Source organism: Mya arenaria, chromosome 7 (assembly GCF_026914265.1).
Source record: "Mya arenaria isolate MELC-2E11 chromosome 7, ASM2691426v1".
NCBI lineage: Eukaryota > Metazoa > Mollusca > Bivalvia > Myida > Myidae > Mya > Mya arenaria.
The window spans coordinates 6,894,389-6,914,089 of NC_069128.1; the positions used below are offsets into that span (position 1 = coordinate 6,894,389).

The 19,701-nt window shown below is 35.3% G+C and overlaps 1 protein-coding gene across 1 annotated transcript; it reads left to right on the forward strand.

The window, feature by feature from the left end:
• Positions 1 to 3,467: 3,467 nt before the first annotated feature.
• On the forward strand, positions 3,468 to 13,749 carry LOC128241933 (angiopoietin-related protein 6-like). Its single transcript, XM_052959071.1, has 3 exons — positions 3,468 to 3,591; positions 13,117 to 13,278; positions 13,382 to 13,749. Exons 1-3 carry the CDS (start codon positions 3,588 to 3,590, stop codon positions 13,636 to 13,638), a joined length of 423 nt encoding a protein of 140 aa, XP_052815031.1. The 5' UTR covers positions 3,468 to 3,587; the 3' UTR covers positions 13,639 to 13,749.
• The last annotated feature ends 5,952 nt before the right edge of the window (positions 13,750 to 19,701 follow it).

Below are 19,701 nucleotides of genomic sequence, written 5' to 3' on the forward strand. Positions count from 1 at the left end.
TAGGAAGTAGAGGTTTCCTGTGGTATGGACAACAACACACACACACCCCAAACGCCCTGGAACACGCATAGGAAGTAGAGGTTTCCTGTGGTATGGACCACAACACACACCCACCCCAAACGCCCTGGAACACGCATAGGAAGTAGAGGTTTCCTGTGGTATGGACCACAACACACACCCACCCCTAACGCCCTGGAACACGCATAGGAAGTAGAGGTTTCCTGTGGTATGGACCACAAGTTCAATCGTGTTTATATGGTGAAAATCTGACAAAAAGTTATTATTTTGAAATAAACTTTGAACTATAAACCTGTTTTTTATTGTGAAAACAGTATCTTTATGTAGTTTTGTACGATTGAGCCAATTATCTGTACAGTTCTACCAAACAGAACAAACCAAATGTGTGACAGCATCAGTTAAATATAATATAATTGTACACGTATAACTGTGATAATGACTAAACCAATGCAATGTCACATCAAGCCTAGTGAATCTTGTGAGGTTTTGTAAGGATATACTGGACTTAATATTCATTCATATAACTAGTCTTCAGCCGATCATGAACAATCAGTCTTTGGTGGCCTGCACTTACTAGCCTTGTGTATTATTCGAATTATATAGTAAAAGATCCCAACTAAATAATAGTTATAATAGTTATTGAAGTAAATAACAACAACACTTTCTTACAGTGTGACAAATCTCTTAACTAGCTCTTAACTGTTCTGGCAATTCATTTAATGGAGACATGAGCGTTAACACTATGGCATACTAAGTTCGTAATATACGGTCACGTATTTTTGTGCATTTGAGATGAATATACCAAGCAGAATCAGGATTTTGACCTCCCAATTCATCATATTTGATCATTTTTACTATTTATTGTGAATTATGGGATCATTGTTGTGACTCAGAGAGCTAGGCTAAAGTCTAATACAAAAATGAAGATATCAAGTTGTTTTGTTTTTACTAATATTGAGTTTAAATATGGCATAACCCTTCTAAGCTGGGACTCATCCAGTTTTACGTGCATCATTTTTAATGTCTTTAGACATAATAGTATAATGATAGTGAAAACAGACTTCACTAAGGTGACTCTCTGATTTCATATTTCAATTGTAGTAATTTTACAACTAATTAATTACATGAGTTCAATTACAAGGGTAATGGTTGCAGTAACTGTTCTGTACCATATTGTCCAAAAAAAACCCAAAGGTTTGCGTTCAATAAGTAGTCAATCGTTGCACCTCGACCATTTTTTTTTCAAAACAACATCTGATGTACATGTACAATAAATGTTAACTATGCCGCAAGCAGATCGCGTAGTCATTTTATTTACTCTTGATATGAATCTTCACTTTCTGAGAATCAATTTAAAGTTAACAATAAAACTTACACGTTAAAAACAATAATTAATTAATATTATTATTAATTTTATGAACTACTTCTATCAATGCATTCAAGGCTCGTTGTATGTCCGAAATGGCTGAGATTTTACGATTGATAAGTAGTGTGTGTGCTGTGTTTTTTTTTAAATATTTTTCTGCATGCAGCCTATTGCATGGTAAGACCGTTGCCTACTGGGCACTTCTGATTCTACGATCATGAATGATTGAACAAAAACAAAGAAAACACTCCTAAACAAAATGTATTACTATGAGAAAAAAAATGTACCAAAAACATGAGCAAGTCCTTTTACGACAATGTGTTTTTGAGATGAAACATTCAGTACTAGGGGAGATTTTGCAACAATGTATCTGAGGGTTATATTGGCAATATGCCTAAATTAAAACATAATAAGATCAAGATATCTAGATGTGAAATAAGGCAGTGTCAAAAATCCAATAAAGGTATAAACTTGCAATTTCAAATAAACATTATTTAACCTTTTCGCGCAACCAATTCGTTTAAAAAATAAAGTGCTTTGAAATACTGATAACTGCGCGTATACCATATACAAAGTCTAATAAGTATGTGTGCACACTGACTGTTTTTAAAAAAAAACAAAAAAAAAAACATTAATATGAATTGTACTATATTTGAAACTCAAGACCCGGAGTATAAATCTGATTGCTTAATTCATTTTTCTTTATTTATGTGCATGCAGCATAATATATATCCAAGTTCTAACGGTAGCTAAGTGGACTTACGAGGGGTGATCTTAAAGCTGCACTCTCACAGATTGAACGTTTTGACAACTTTTTTTTTTACTTTTTTTTGTCTTGGAACGAGCCAATTTTTTGCGAAAATCCATGAAAACCTGTTATATAAGACAAAAAATTAGACTGCAGATTTATATGTTTAATTTCTAATATTAATGTTTTATGCATTATTCTTAAACCGATAGTAACGGTTTAAGCCATAAAACATTAATTTTCGAACGGAAATATGCAAATCTGTGATTTGATCTTTTGTCAGCAATCTTTTATCATTGGTTTGCAGATATTTACGCAAAAATTTGCCCTTTCCAAGATAAAAAATAAAAAAGTGGTGAAAAAGGTATATCTGTGAGAGTGCAGCTTTAAAAGGAGCAATGTTAAATAAATGAATGCTATCTTAAATTAATGATTCGAAGCATTATAAATGGGAAAAGGCAGAGATAACATTGCAATTTTAGGTTTAATGTATTCATACGGAGTAATATTTTAAGGGACTTGCTCATGTCTTAAAACATCACTTTTCTTCTGACAAAATAAAGCGTGGCAACAGTTTATCAATCAGCACTCGACGTATATTCTAATTTGTTTTTGAGGTTTTCGACCCATTCATGGAAAATATAGATGCTTTCTAGGGATTTCAACCAATACGTAGTTATTGTATTGTTGTTATTTTGCCGAAACACAGTGCTGATTACTGTAGGTCCAGGTTGTAGACCTATATTTTAAAGACTAGTGCTGATTACGGTTTTGGGCCCTACATAGTTGAAGGTATTCAAACCATGCATATTAAGGAATACTGTTGTTTAACGTTTTTGAGGCACATATTATAATAGCCAATACTTATGTTGTTTAATACACTTGACCTTTTCATAAAAGACTGATGCTTTAGATGCTTGACCCATAAACAGTAATGAATGATATTGTTTCAAGCCCATACCTAGCGAAGAATAACACTGTTTAAGATATTCCATACATACATATAAACTTCTACCTTTGTTTTATGTACTCGCATTTTAAACCTACAAAAAATATAAGGAATTCGACACTTTTATACGGAGAGATAAAACTGTAAGTTTCTTCCATTACGAAGGGTAAATCTTATTTTAAATAATTATTAGATTATATTTGTAATGAATGTTTTCACAAAGACCCATGAATTCAGCCTTACAAAGGCGTACAGTTTATTTTCAATGTCATTCAACCTAAGGAAATGAGTCATGTTGCTCTTTGTTTTTCGCGACGTCTTGATGTCTTTTATTTCAAATGCAATGTCCGAAATTTCTGATACGTAAACCAATGGTAATTAAGGTGATTTTAAACACTGATTTCTATTTGTAGGTGTTTCAAAGACGCTGGAATGGGTCTGTTGACTTCAACAGGAATTTTGTGGAGTACGAGCAGGGGTTTGGCTCACTGGATGGTGAATTTTGGATGGGTAAGTTCTAACGGTAAATGAACCTAGCGGGAAATCATGTAAAACCATGTTCACAATCCTGATAATTCGGGGACAAATTCCAACTTGGCAGGGGAGTATATCGCGGTTTACTTACCTATACAGGTGATGAGAAGGTGTGTGAGCTGTCCGGTAGCTCAGTCGGTAGAGCATTCGCCCTGAAAGCGAGGGGTCCCTGGTTCGAGCCCCGGTCTGGCTGCACACTTTTCTCACCCTGTGACATTCCCTTTCTTAGGTATCTCATCAAATGGACGGAAGTTAAATGGTGTTTACTTTCATACATTTAATTTGAGATAAGAGTTGAAGTAACTAATTACATGTTATCTGGAGTGGAAAAATGCGAATTTACCGATATCGTGAGTTTAGTTTTACGTTACTTGTTTTGTCTATTCAACTGTGGGGAAATTGTTGCATCTTGTTAGAATTATACATTAATGGTAATTTGTAAATGTACAAACGTTGTGTGTACATATTCAAACATGTGTATTGATAAATCGCAAAGAGTGGTATGTACTGTTTTTACTTCGCTGGATGTATAACTTCGAGTGTACAAAAAAGTAGTTAGTGCCTCACGTAAGATTAGGGGTTAGTGATTGGCCGCAGCTTTGTAAGTATATGATGAACTACCGAAAATGTCCATATTTGCCCGAGGGCCGGATGGCTCAAGGGCGATCATAACATAATTGTGAACAGCAACCATTTACTAATACTTAACGCATATGTGTGTTATTTTCAGCTGTGAGGTTCTCTTTTCATTCAAGTTGCTGTATAAAAATGTACTGTATTGATAACTTACAATTTGGTCAATATTTCTGTGGATCTGTATATTACATTCCGAGTCAATAGGAATGGAACGACTCAATGCAACGTGTCTTGAGTCTGGCATTGTCTTTTAACTGCAGTGCCCAGTCTTCTCTAAGGACAATCGGAAGACCCGGCAATCACCGCCATACGACGAGGTGCATTTGTTAAAGTAGTTCGTAAAATGATACTTTTAAATTAATTGTAGTGTTTTAACGTGTATTCTTTATTAGGTTCAAATTGATTTCCAGATAAGCGAGGTATTGCATAAATAATTAAGATTCCTAAGAGTAAAGTCCTTATGTTAAACTGATAAAATGAAATCACAACGCGATTTACTTGCAGCGTAAATATATGAAAAAATGTTGACATTGTTAAACGTTCATATACATCCGAGGCTGTTTTCTCCAATTATATTCTGCGAATACTCAATTCAGGACTTCAGTCAACATCGATTTAAATGATGGAAACGAATTGCAGGTCACTATAATGACAGGGTAACGAAATATATACTGTCGCTCCTGTGTGTTGCTAACGCCTGCAAAATAAACAATGTGTACCCTAGATCAAACACAAACGCTGTTTGTTTGTTTCTTTAGGTCAGAGTAAGGGGTATGACTCAACATTTAATAAAGTAATGCGTGTGTTTTTGCTTGATATTGACGTATTTTCCGTGGCAATTGATTAACATGTTTCATTTGAATGCCTGAAACAGTCTTAGTTTAATGGCAATATTAAAGTTCTGTAAATCACTGATGCCCACCCAACCAGTTAACATTAATTTCGTTCCATTTCCTTTAAAAACAAAACATCTTAGCATGAGAGATACCCTGAATTAGAGCAATTTGTGACGAGACCGACAGTGTTTGCGCTGACGCCTCTGAACTATTGCTTGTGGAATTCAGTTTCTTACACATGAAGCGGGAAGATACCGATCTGGTCTGAGTAGGCTAGGTTGATGGAAATGAACGCAACCACGTCAGTCGCTCCTGGCTGTTGTTTAGGCAGGCAGAAGAATCGATTTGTATTCAGACACATTATGTATCTCCCGACGGAAGGCAACACATTGGTTTGTATGATACGGCTAAGTCAACGCAGTGTTTATGCCCCTTACAAAATAGTTCAACTTATGTTATAGTATATGTCAGACGATAAAATAAGGTAAAATGTAATAGTCATTGTGTCAAGTTAAGCATTACACCATAAAACTTTAGGAGCGTGTACGTTGACGTAAAATAACAAAACATTTAACGTGTGTGCACGTCTACATATCTACAATACCACTTGTTTTGCCGTTTTCTTTTCAATTCCTGCAATTAAAGGCATCTAAGGATAGTTTAATCGTCTTTTACATAAAGATGTCTTATCAAAACACTTCCAACAAATATTTAATGTATTTTGGGACGTTTTTATAACAAATTGGTCGAAAGTGTGTACATGCTGTGTTTGGAAAATATTGTTTGAATGTTTTCGAAATGTAAAATGTTCTGAAATACAATACAAAATATTTCGAAAAGCATAAGCATTGCTGCAGTCGGTCGACTAGGTTTTTTATGTAGGATTGAGTCAATAACGTAGAAATATGCAAATAACTAACCTGATTTGTGCTATTTGCCCTAATTCCGGTGTGTACGTTGTCATTTGTGCGTCACGTAACACAATTGTTTCCCAACACTGTGTTCATCTGTATTTTACATATATTTCAGTTTTTAGTCGATCAAAATCTGAAGTAAATATTCGATGTAATATAAGAAATCGTTCACAGATAACAAATCAGTTAATCTGCAAGAAAAGAAAAACACATAGTTTTCATAATCACAATTGCGGCACTTTTTGTGAAGCTTTAGTAGATTGAGGGGCATTGGCACTAACTGTGTGATTGAAGACTTTGTAGATGAACTTGTTTGAAGGGCATGGACAATAGCTATGTGATTGAAGCCTTTGTAGATGAACTTGTTTGAAGGGCATGGGCAATAGTTGTGTGATTCATAGAGTGAGTTATGTAAGTTATGTTTTATTTAAATATTTTCAGACAAACATGAATGATTTATTCATTACCTTCATAAAAAATTAAAACAATGACTGGACAGGACATACCTATACCGGGCAAGCAAGTATATGTACCCAAACAGCATACACTCAATAACATATTTGATATACTATATATATGTATATAATATTGCATGTAATTGGCAGCGTATATCTATACCATATAATATAAAATCGTTATAAGTGAATATTGCATCAACAAACGATTGTGAAATTGGCAAGTAAAAACAGAAAATGTGATTTAAAAGATGCACGTTCAAATTGTATAGTACAATATATTTGTAAAGGATATTTCATTTCAAAGATGAATAAATAAGGTATGTAATTTTTCATTCAAACCGTCTACAAATATAACATGACGCTTTAAAGCAATACCACTTAACACCATACGCTAGGCAAGAGTAAAAACTAGAGAACAAAAATTCAGCCCATTTAATTGTAGAACGCTCTTTAAAACTGTAACCATCGCATCCAAGCAACGAGTATGATCAAAGAATACATTTGTGCCCTGTATTTCCATGTATATTAACTATAAATGATAAGCACACCAAATCGCTTAAATGGTTGAAATGCCAAAACGAAGTCGGAAAAAATTGCAATGTGATGTCCCTTCTGTTTTGCAATGTCTGCCATTTTCAGCGTTATTTCTGACATCGGCCACGTCATCAATTCAAACCCAAACAGCAAGTAGCACCGAAAACGATATTTTCTGTCTGTTAGGCGATAATATGATTGCGTCACCTGAAACAAAACTAACAAAATCATTGAGACACTTGCTATATACAATTCGTTTGAAATTAAGCGACATGTTACATTATATCAGTGGTCGAATGCACTTTAAACTGGTCCTTACAAGTGTTATAGAACACCCACATTGATGCATAATTTTGCCCTCCTAATTTGTTCTAACGAGAGTCATGCAAGAATGTGCATATTATATTACATCAAAGCGGCTTATTTAAATCCATAATGGGTGTGATGGTATTTGAATAAAGTTTTCTTCAGTATAATTACCCGATATACAACCTCGAATGACGAATACAAGTAAACAAGCTGCTTTTATACGAGCCCCTTATGATGTAAACCCACTGACAATTACCATGTATGGCAATAATCAGATATACTAGCCACTTGGTTATGAACCGAAATAAATACATTTACGTTTTCTTTGAAAGAATTTAGCTAAACATAAGTTATGTATTTAATAACCTCATAAACTATATAACCACGACTTTATAGAAGTGGTATTTACCCGGCAAGAATATTTATCGATTGACAAAAAAGTAAAATCAGTGAATAATTATATTTCAACTGCACACAATTAAGAGAAACTGACTTCTTGCATTTCACATCTTAACGGATATAAATGTTTTTAGAAACATCAGATCTCAGCCGACCATTTTAATACTGAAACATTTAAATCCATAATTAAACAGAAACAGAAACTATAGTCTCTTCTAAATTATCACTCATTCAGTGTAAAACCGCATCATTCAGAGACCCCGCTCATTCCGAGAATAACTATCTCATTTGTAATTCCTGCTCATTCCAAAAACCCCGTTTCATTTGGAGACACAGCTCATTCCGAGAAACCCGTCTGATTTGGAAGCCACAGCACATTGAGCTCATATCAAGCAAAACCGTCTTATTCCGAGACCCAGCTCATCTCGAACAAAACCGTCTCATTCAGAGTTTTCGCTCATTTTGAAAAAAAACACTCTTTCAGAGAAAAACTCATTCCGAGGAAAAACGTTGCATTTACAGACGCCGCTCATTCCGAGCCAGACCGTTTCAGATACTAAGAGACACAGCTCATTCTGAGAAAAAACGTCTCATTCAGAGACACAACTTATTTCGAACAAAACTGTCTCATTCAGAGATACAGCTCATTCTAAGAAAAACCGTCTCATTCAGAGACCCAGCTCATTCCGAACAAAACTGTCTCATTCAGAGATACAGCTTATTCTGAGAAAAACCGTCTCATTCAGAGACCCAGCTCATTCCGAACAAAACTGTCTCATTCAGAGATACAGCTTATTCTGAGAAAAACCGTCTCATTCAGAGACACAGCTTATTCCGAGGTTAACCGCCCATTCACAGATACAGCTCATCTCGAGCAAATCCGTCTCATTCAGAGACACAGCTAATTCTGAGCACCACCGTCTCATTCAGCGACACAGCTCATTCTTAGCAAATCCGTCTCATTCAGAGACACAGCTCATTGTGAAAAAAAAACGTCTCATTCAGAGACAAAGCTCATTCCGAGCAAATTCGTCTCATTCAGAGACACAGATCATTCCAAGCAAACTTGTCTCATTCAGAGACACAGCTCATTCCGAGCAAAATTGTCTCATTCAGAGACACAGCTAATTCTGAGCACCACCGTCTCATTCAGCGACACAGCTCATTCTTAGCAAATCCGTCTCATTCAGAGACACAGCTCATTGTGAAAAAAAACGTCTCATTCAGAGACAAAGCTCATTCCGAGCAAATCCGTCTCATTCAGAGACACAGATCATTCCAAGCAAACTTGTCTCATTCAGAGACACAGCTCATTCCGAGCAAAATTGTCTCATTCAGAGACACAGCTTATATCGAGCAAAACCGTCTCATTCAGAGACACAGCTCATTCCGACAATTAGCATTAGCAATCAATCTAAAGGCAATACATTACTTAAAAACCTTCTATAACTAAAAATACACTATTTGTTACCATTAAGTGTCAATATGTTATGTTCAAATTTCCATAATATCACAAACGTAACATTTTCTTACATTTTCACTAGCCTATCCAGGGGTGGGGGTCGGGAACGGGGGGGGGGGTCGTAATTACGTTTTTTTTTTTCTTTTCCGATTCAAAATAAATAAATATCTTGTTATATCAACTTTAAGGGTTAACACATCTAATCCATTATATGGCTCTTATTCCTTGCGACAACGAATCAATTAAAACGTAAATGACGTGCAAAACACGTGCGTTCATTTACGTGCCGGTTGTGGCGAGCACGCACCGGCAAAACTGTATACTAGCTGTAGAGGTCGCATAGTGGTCTCCACAACCTGCAATTTATGACACTAAATATAGTAACGCTCGTATGATTGTTCTTTAACGCCAGGACATGGATGTATACATACCACAATATTAGTGTGCTCTTACCTCAATGACGATAATATGTGTACATACCTCAAAACCATTAGTGTGTACATACCCCATTATAATTAGTGTGTTCATACCTCAATATTACTATCGTTCACATCCTTAAATATCATGAGCGAGTACATACCTCGTAAACTTAGTTTTTACAAACCTCAATATCATAAGTGTGTACATACCTCAATATCATAAGTGTGTACATACCTCATAAACTTAGCGTGTGCATACCTCATTAACTCATTGCGTACATACCTCAATATCATTAATGTTCATACCTCCATAGCATAAGCTTGTACATACCTCACTATCATTAGCGTGTTCATACCACAATATCATTAGCGGGTAATACCTCAATAACATTAGCGTGTACATACCTCAATATCATTAGCGTGTACATACCTCAGTATCATTAGCGTGTACATACCTCAATATCATTAGTGTGTACATACATCAATATCATTAGCGTGTACATAACACAATATCATTAGCGTGTACATACCACAATATCATTAGCGTGTACATACCTCAATATCATTAGCGTGTACATAACACAATATCATTAGTGTGCACATACCACAATATAATTTGCGTGTACGAACCTAAGTATCATTAGTGTGTACTTACCTCAGTATCATTACTATGGACATACCACAATATCATTAGTGTGTACATACATCAATATCATTAGCGTGTACATAACACAATATCATTAGCGTGTACATACCACAATATCATTAGCGTGTACATACCTCAATATCATTAGCATGTACATAACACAATATCATTAGTGTGCACATACCACAATATAATTTGCGTGTACGAACCTAAGTATCATTAGTGTGTACTTACCTCAGTATCATTACTATGGACATACCACAATATCATGAGTGTGTTCATGCCACAATATCATAAGCGTGTACGTACCTCAGTATCATCAGCGTGTACATACCACAATATCATTAGTGTGTACTTACCTCAGTATCATTATCGTGTACATACCTCAGTATTATTAGTGTGTCCTTACCTCACTATCATTAGCGTGTACATACCTCAATATCATTTATGTGTACTTACCTCAGTATCATAAGCGCGTACACACCTCAGTATCATTAGCATGTATATACTTCAGTATCATTAGCGTGAACCTACCTTAGTATCAATAGTGTGTACATACCTCAGTATCATTAGCATGTATATACTTCAGTATCATTAGCGTGAACTTACCTCAGTATCATTATCTTGTACATACCACAATATCATTAGCGTGTACATACCTCAGTATCATCAGCGTGTACATACCACAATATTATTAGTGTGTACATACCTCAGTATCATTAGTGTGTACTTACCTCACTATCATTAGCGTGTTCATACCTCAATATCATTAGTCTGTACTTACCTCAGTATCATAAGCGTTTACATACCTCAGTATTATTAGCGTGTATATACCTCAGTATCATAAGCGTGTACTTACCTCAGTATCATTAGCGTGTACATACCTCGGTATCATTAGCGTGTACTTACCTCAGTATTATTAGCGTGTACATACCACAATATCTTTAGCGTGTATATGTCACAGTATCAGTAGCGTGTACATACCTCAGTATCATTAGCGTGTACATACCTCAATATCATTAGCGTGTACATACCTCAATATCATAAGCGTGTGCATACCTCAATATCATTAGCGTGTATATACCACAATATCATTAGCGTGAACATACCACAGTATCATTAGGGTGTACATACCTCAGTATCATTAGCGTGTACATACAACAATATCATTAGCGTGTACATACCTCAATATCATTAGTATGTATATACCACAATATATACCTCATTATACTTAGTGTGTTCATACCACAATATCATTAGTGTTTACATACCTCAATATCATTAGCGTGTATATACCACATTATACTTAGTGTGTACATACCACAATATCATTAGTGTTTACATACCTCAATACCATTGGCGTGTATATACCTCATTATGCTTAGTGTGTACATACCTCAATGTAATTAGTGTTTATATACCTCAATATCATTAGCGTGTATAAACCTCATTATACTTAGTGTGTACATACCTCAATATCATTAGTGTGTTCATACCTCAATATCATTAGCGTGTATATACCTCATTATGCTTAGTGTGTACATACCACAATATCATTAGTGTTTATATACCTCAATATCATTAGCGTGTATATACCTCATTATACTAAGTGTGTACATACAACAACATCATTAGTGTTTATATACCTCAATATCATTAGCGTGTATATACCTCATTATACTTAGTGTGTACATACCACAATATCATTAGTGTTTACATACCTCAATATCATTAGCGTGTATATACCTCATTATGCTTAGTGTGTACATACCACAATATCATTAGTGTTTATATACCTCAATATCATTAGCGTGTATATACCTCATTATACTTAGTGTGTACATACCACAATATCATTAGTGTTTACATACCTCAATATCATTAGCGTGTATATACCTCATTATGCTTAGTGTGTACATACCTCAATATCATTAGTGTTTACATACCTCAATATCATTAGCGTGTATATACCTCATTATACTTAGTGTGTACATACCACAATATCATTAGTGTTTTCATACCTCAATATCATTAGCTTGTATATACCTCATTATACTTAGTGTGTACATACCTCAATATCATTAGTGTTTACATACCTCAATATCATAAGCGTGTATATACCTCATTAAACTTAGTGTGTACATACCACAATATCATTAGTATTTATATACCTCTATGTCATTAGCGTGTATATACCTCATTATGCTTAGTGTGTACATTCCTCAATATCATTAGTGTTTACATACCTCAATATCATTAGCGTGAATATTCCTCATTATACTTAGTGTGTATATACCACAATATCATTAGTGTTTTCATACCTCAATATCATTAGCGTGTATATACCTCATTATACTTAGTTTGTACATAGCTCAATATCATAAGTTTTTATATACCTCAATATCATTACCGTGTATATACCTCATTATACTAAGTGTGTACATACCACAACATCATTAGTGTATATATACCTCAATACCATTAGCGTGTATATACCTCATTATGCTTAGTGTGTTCATACCTCAATATCATTAGTGTTTACATACCTCAATTTCATTACCGTGTATATACCTCATTATGCTTAGTGTGTACATACCACAATATCATTAGATTCTACATACCTCAATTTCATTAGCGTGTATATACGTCATTATACTTAGTGTATACATACCACAATATCATTATTGTTTATATACCTCAATACCATTAACGCGTATATACCTCATTATACTTAGTGTGTACATACCACACTATCATTAGTGTTTATATACCTCAATACCATTAGCGTGTATATACCTCATTATGCTTAGTGTGTACATACCTCAATATTATTGGTATTAACACAACTTAATATTGTAAGTGTAACTCTAAGTTATCTTTTTTTACAGGTCTGGGCCTTCTTCAGTCCATAACAAGCCGGGCTAACATGACCTTACGTATGAACATGAGTTATCCAGATGGAACTACTGGATTCGACGAGTACTCGGGGTTTCTTATTTCTCCAGACCAATACAACATAAGCGTTGAAAGGAGGATCGACTCAGCAGGAAGTATGTGAATTATAAAATCATCATAGTGTTAATTAACTAAAAAATCTCCTTCTTCTATTTATATGATATTGATATCAATTGGCCTAACACGGTATATTTACAGTGTCCGGTTCCTATATCCTCTCCAACAGTGGTGATTTTTGGGCTATCAACCACCAGCCGTTTTCAACATACGATAGGGACGTGGACCAGTGGTTGTCTGGCAACTGTGCCCGAAACAATGGAGGAGGCTGGTGGTACAATTTTTGCGCGCACAGTAACCTGAATGGACAGTACAATAGTAGCTGGTTTCATTACTTTTCCTTCCAACGGTACACAACGTTGAAGACGTCAACTATGATGCTACGACTGAGTAATTAAGATCGCAGTTCGGCTGATTAAAGTATGTCCGAAAATGACATCTTCCACGCAATTCATTTCTTTTATTAACACCAATAGTTCATTATTTCTGTCAAGAACTGTTAAGAACTACTTCTTATTTAAGAAAACCTGACAGTGATTATTTCTCACATATTCTGTAAAAAGACCGACTCGACCGCAGTCGGAAACAGTTTATCATATTACGTCACAATAATTTCCAAAATCCTTTTTTTAACGACAAAATTGAAACGCTTAGGACAACAATGCTTTAAAATTTTATAAATAAACACTTTCTTGCAAGTTGTTTTGTGGCCTGGTGGCCCATTACCAGTAACATGATAAACACTTTTTTACAGGTTGATTTAGGTTGTTTTGTGGCCTGGTGGCCCATTACCAGTAACAAGATAAACACTTTCTTACATGTTGATTTAAGCTGTTTTGTGGCCTGGTGACCCATTAATAACAATAACAAGATAAACACTTACATGTACAAATATACATGTATATTGATATTCGATGATTCGCAATCCGAACATATTACAAGAGGTTGCGTACATCGAAAAATATACGCAATTGCCGAAAGGCAGTTAATTTAAAGAATGGAAGTTATGTTGTAGATATTTCATGATTGTGTGGTCATTTATTATATTAACATATTTATTGGAGACAGTTTTGTTTCAAGTTATGAGAGAGTCCCTCTAACGAACGTAAAGTGTACATAATATTATTATCATGTTGTAATTTGTATAGTAATGTCCCTTTAACTAGCTTGAAGTGTACGTATTATTGCTTTCATGTTGTAATTTGTATGGTAATATTCCTTTAACTAGCGTAAAGTGTACCTATTATTATTATCATGCTGTAATTTGAATGGTTATGCTCCTTTTACTAGCGTCGAGTGTACATATTATTATTATGATGTTGTAATTTGAATGGTAATGTTCCTTTAACTAGCGTGAAGTGTACATATTGTTATTATCATGTTGTAATTTGAATGGTAATGTTCCTTTAACTAGTGTGAAGTGTACATATTATTACTATCATGTTGTAATTTGTATGGTTATGTTCCTTTAACTAGCGTGAAGTGTACATATTATAAATATCATGTTGCAATTTGAATGGTTATGCTCCTTTTACTAGCGTGAAGTGTATATATTATTATTATCATGTTGTAATTTGAATGGTTATGTTCCTTTTACTAGCGTGAAGTTTACATCTTATTGTTATCATGTTGGAATTTGTATGGCAATGTTTCTTTAACTAGTGTGAAGTGTGCATAATATTTTTAATAAGATGAAATTGTTTTCTGTCACATTATTGGGTGTTTGGTTTCTGAAAGTGATTGTTAATTCATTGCTTTTCGTTTCCATTAAAATGACCTTGAAATTTAATTTTTAGTATTCAGGTTGTCCATAAAAGCACCGGGTATCTTTCTATGGCTATTTCTCACTGCCATGGATCAAAGCAATGAGGTTTTAAGTGCCTCGTTTTTTAATGTCACTTTGAATGTTTAAAAGTTCTAAATGCCACATAATTAAAGGTCACTTTTTAATGTTTTAAAGTTCTAACTGGCTCATTAAATAATGTCACTTTATATTTTTTAAGGTTTTAAGTGCACCTTTGTTTAATGTCACTGTGAATGCTGTAAGGTTCAAAATGCCGATTTTTGCAATGTCAATCTAAACGGTTTAAAAGGTTCAAATGCCTCTTTGTTTAATGTCAATTAGAATGTATTCGGTTTTGCTACTCACGTTTTTCCTTTGACAGTTATTAAATGTGTGAAAAAATCTATTTACTAGCTATATAGTTATCTTACATACTCTTCGCCGGATCCGGGCAGTCTCGGGGAGACACCCTTCGCCAGATACTGACTGTTTCAATACCCTTCATCGGTTTCTTACAGTCTCAGATTGATACCATTCTCCGGATCCTGACAGGCTCGGGTTGGTACCCTCCGCCGGACAGTCTCGGGCCGACTGCATGTGGTTCAGTTTTTATATCGCTCCTACGAGTTGCCTCCCTTTATTTCACTGCCGATCAAATTTGTGTTCTTAAAGCTTCACTGTATGTCAATGTTCAGGTGTTGTTGATATACTTTGCTTTAGTACATGTGACAAACATATATTTCAAACATAAATTAAGCGGAGTATTTTGAAATTTAGGTTAAAACTGTTTTGTGACTGAAAAGTTATTGGTATTTTGCATATCGTTATATATCATTGCTGTAACAAAAATGTTAAACAACATAAGTAGCTTTACAGTTACATTCAGCTAATGGGGAAGATTGGAAGCATTTTGATCATGGTATTGATGTGACAAAAACATTCGGTCATTCAAAAGTGATTTTATGTTTAGTGCTAGGTTAAAATTATGAAACCTACATACCGGGTGGAAAAAAACACCAAATATCTTGTAACAGTTAGCATGGCTTAGTATCAGAGACAGACGACAAGTGCTAAGTAGATTGATTTTATATACTTGTACACATCCATGACTGACAAGAAACTGATTGATCACAGTAAGCATTTCAATTTTTGATAATGAGAGTAATCACTTGTGTCATTGATTACCACAGTAAACACTTGTATATTTTATGATCACAGTAAACGCTTGTGTCATTGATTATCAGAGTAAACACTCGTATCTTTAATTATCACAATAAATACTCGTATCCCTGATTATCAGAGTAAACACTCGTATATTTGATTATCAGAGTAAACACTCGTGCCATTAATTATCAGAGTAAACACTCGTATTTTTATTATCAGTGTAAATACTTGTGTCTTTGATTATCATAGTAAACACTCGTGTCATTAATTTGAGAGTAAACACTGGTATTTTTGATTATCAGAGTAAATACTTGTATCTTTGATTATCACAGTAAACACTGGTATATTTGATTATCACAGTAAACACTCGTATTTTTGATTATCAGAGTAAATACTTGTGTTTTATATTATCACAATAAACACTCGTATTTTTGATTATCAAAGTAATCAATCCTATTTTTGGTTATCAGAGTAAACACTTGTGTCATTAATGATCAGAGTAAACACTCGTATTTTTGATTATCAGAGTAAATACTTGTGTCTTTGATTATCACAGTAAACACTCGTATCTTTGATAACCAATGGTACTACTGTTGACTCTGACAGACAAAATTATGAGTGTGTACTGTGAAAACTTACGATACGAATGTTAACTGTCATCAGACCATGTGACCGTCTGACTGTGTGATCATGGTCAGGCCGTGTGACCACCAGAATTTGTGTCCGTCATATCGTGTGACCGTCAGACATTGTGTCTTTCAATACGTGCGACCGTCAGACCGTGTAACTGGGAGCCCGTGTGACTGTCATACTCAGTGACCGTCAGACCGTGTGACTGTTAGACCGTATCTTTTTTGTCATTGACTATTTGAACGCATTGTGTATTAATCGTCGCCAACACGAAATCTGTAAAAGAATACCTTAAGTACTAGGAATATTTGCAATGTAGTGCTACCAGTGCACCATTAGACCAACATGGACTGAATGTGTAAGCAATGTAGTTCATTGGGGATGAAACATTTAGTCAGTGCGCGGTGTGTGAAGATAGTGAATTGACTAAATGTTTCAATTCAAAGATGTAGCTATAGTATTAAATGTTAATATTTACACTCACCATTTGGCAAAACACGTCCTATGCGAAAATCCACTTATAATGATACAAATGAACGTTTCAAAGACATTATATCGGCAGATTGAACAGCGTTTGTTTCAATGCCGTGACTTGATCACTCACGGACGTCGTTTAGAAAGATCAGAGGTATACCGAAGATGTTGTGTTATTCGAAATATGAATGCAATTAAAAGAATACGCGTTAGTTAACTGAAGTGCAATACGAGTGTACTAATTCTACAAGCATAATGAAAATGAAAACATCGCCTTTTACCCAAGAGGGTGTTTGTTCAATCCCCACCATTCTTGAAATTGAGACCAGTTATGTTTAATCCCCACCATTCTTGAAATGGACACCAGTTATGGTTAATCCCCACCACTCTTGAAATGGACACCAGTTTTGGTTAATCCCCACCACTCTTGAAATGGACACCGGTAACGGTTAATCCCCACCACTCTTGAAATGGACACCAGTAATGGTTTATCCCCACCACACTTTAAATGGACACCAGTTATGGTTAATCCCCACCATTATTGAAATCGACACCAGTTATGGTTTATCCCCACCATTATTGAAATAACACCAGTTATGGTATGTGCCAACCATTATTGAAATGGACACCAGTTAGGGTTAATCCCCACCATTATTGAAATGGACACCAGTTATGGCTAATCCCCATTATTATTGAAATGGACACCAGGAATGGTTAATCCCTACCATTCTTGAAATGGACACCAGTTAGGTTTAATCCCCACCATTCTGAAAATGGACACAAGTTATGGTTATTACGACCACTCTTAAGATGAACACCTGTTATGGTTAATCCTCACCACTCTTAAGATGGACACCAGTTATGGTTAATCCTCACCACTCTTAAGATGGACACCAGTTATGGTTAATCCCAACCACTCTTAAGATGGACACCTGCTATGGTTAATCCTCACCACTCTTAAAATGGACACCAATTATGGTTAATCCTCACCACTCTTAAGATGGACACCAGTTATGGTTAATCCCAACCACTCTTAAGATGGACACCAGTTATGGTTTATCCCACCATTATTGAACTGGACACCAGTTATGGTTAATCCCCACCATTATAAAATGGACTCAAGTTATGGTTAATCCCCATTATTATTGAAATGGACACCAGTTATGGTTAATCCCCACTACTCTTATAATGGACACCAGTTATGGTCTATCCCCATTATTATTGAAATGGACACCAGTTATGGTAAGTCCCCACCATTCTTGAAATGGTCAGAAGTTATGGTTAATCCCCACCATTCTAGAAATGGACACCAGTTATGGATAATCCCCACTACTCTTGAAATGGACACCAGTTGTGGATAATCCCCACTACTCTTGAAATGGACACCAGTTATGGATAATCCCCACTACTCTTGAAATGGACACCAGTTATGGATAATCCCCACTACTCTTGAAATGGACACCAGTTATAGATAATCCACACTACTCTTGAAATGGACACCAGTTATAGATAATCCCCACTACTCTTGAAATGAACACCAGTTATGGATAATCCCCACTACTCTTGAAATGGACACCAGTTATGGATAATCCCCACCATTATAAAATGAACACAAGTTATGGTTAATCCATATTATTATTGAAATGGACATCAGTTATGGTAAATCCCAACCATTATTGAAATTGTCAGAAGTTATGGTTCATCCCCACCATTATTGAAATGGACACAAGTTATGGTTCATCACCACCATTATTGAAATGGATAATTCCCACTACTCTTGAAATGGACACCAGTTATGGATAATCCCCACTACTCTTGAAATGGACACCAGTTATGGATAATCCCCACTACTCTTGAAATGGACAACAGTTATGGATAATCCCCACTACTCTTGAAATGGACACCAGTTATGGATAATCCCCACTACTCTTGAAATGGACACCAGTTATGGGTAATCCCCACTACTCTTGAAATGGACACCAGTTATGGTTAATCCCCACCACTCTTGAAATAAACACCAGTTATGGTTAATCCCCACCACTCTTGAAATGGACACCAGTTATGGTTAATCCCAATGATTATAGAAATGGTCAACAGTTATGGTAAATCCCCACCACTCTTAAAATGGACTTAAGTTATGACTTATCCCCCCCCATTCTTGAAATGAACACCAGTTATGGGGAATCCTCACCACTCTTAAAATGGACACCAGTTATGGTTAATCCCCACCATTCTGAAAATGGACACCAGTTATGGTTAATCCCCACTACTCTTATAATGGAAACCAGTTATGGTCTCTCCCCATTATTATTAAAATGGTCAGAAGTTATGGTTCATCCCCACCATTCTTGAAATGGACACCAGTTATGGATAATCCCAACCACTCTTGAAATGGACACCAGTTATGGGT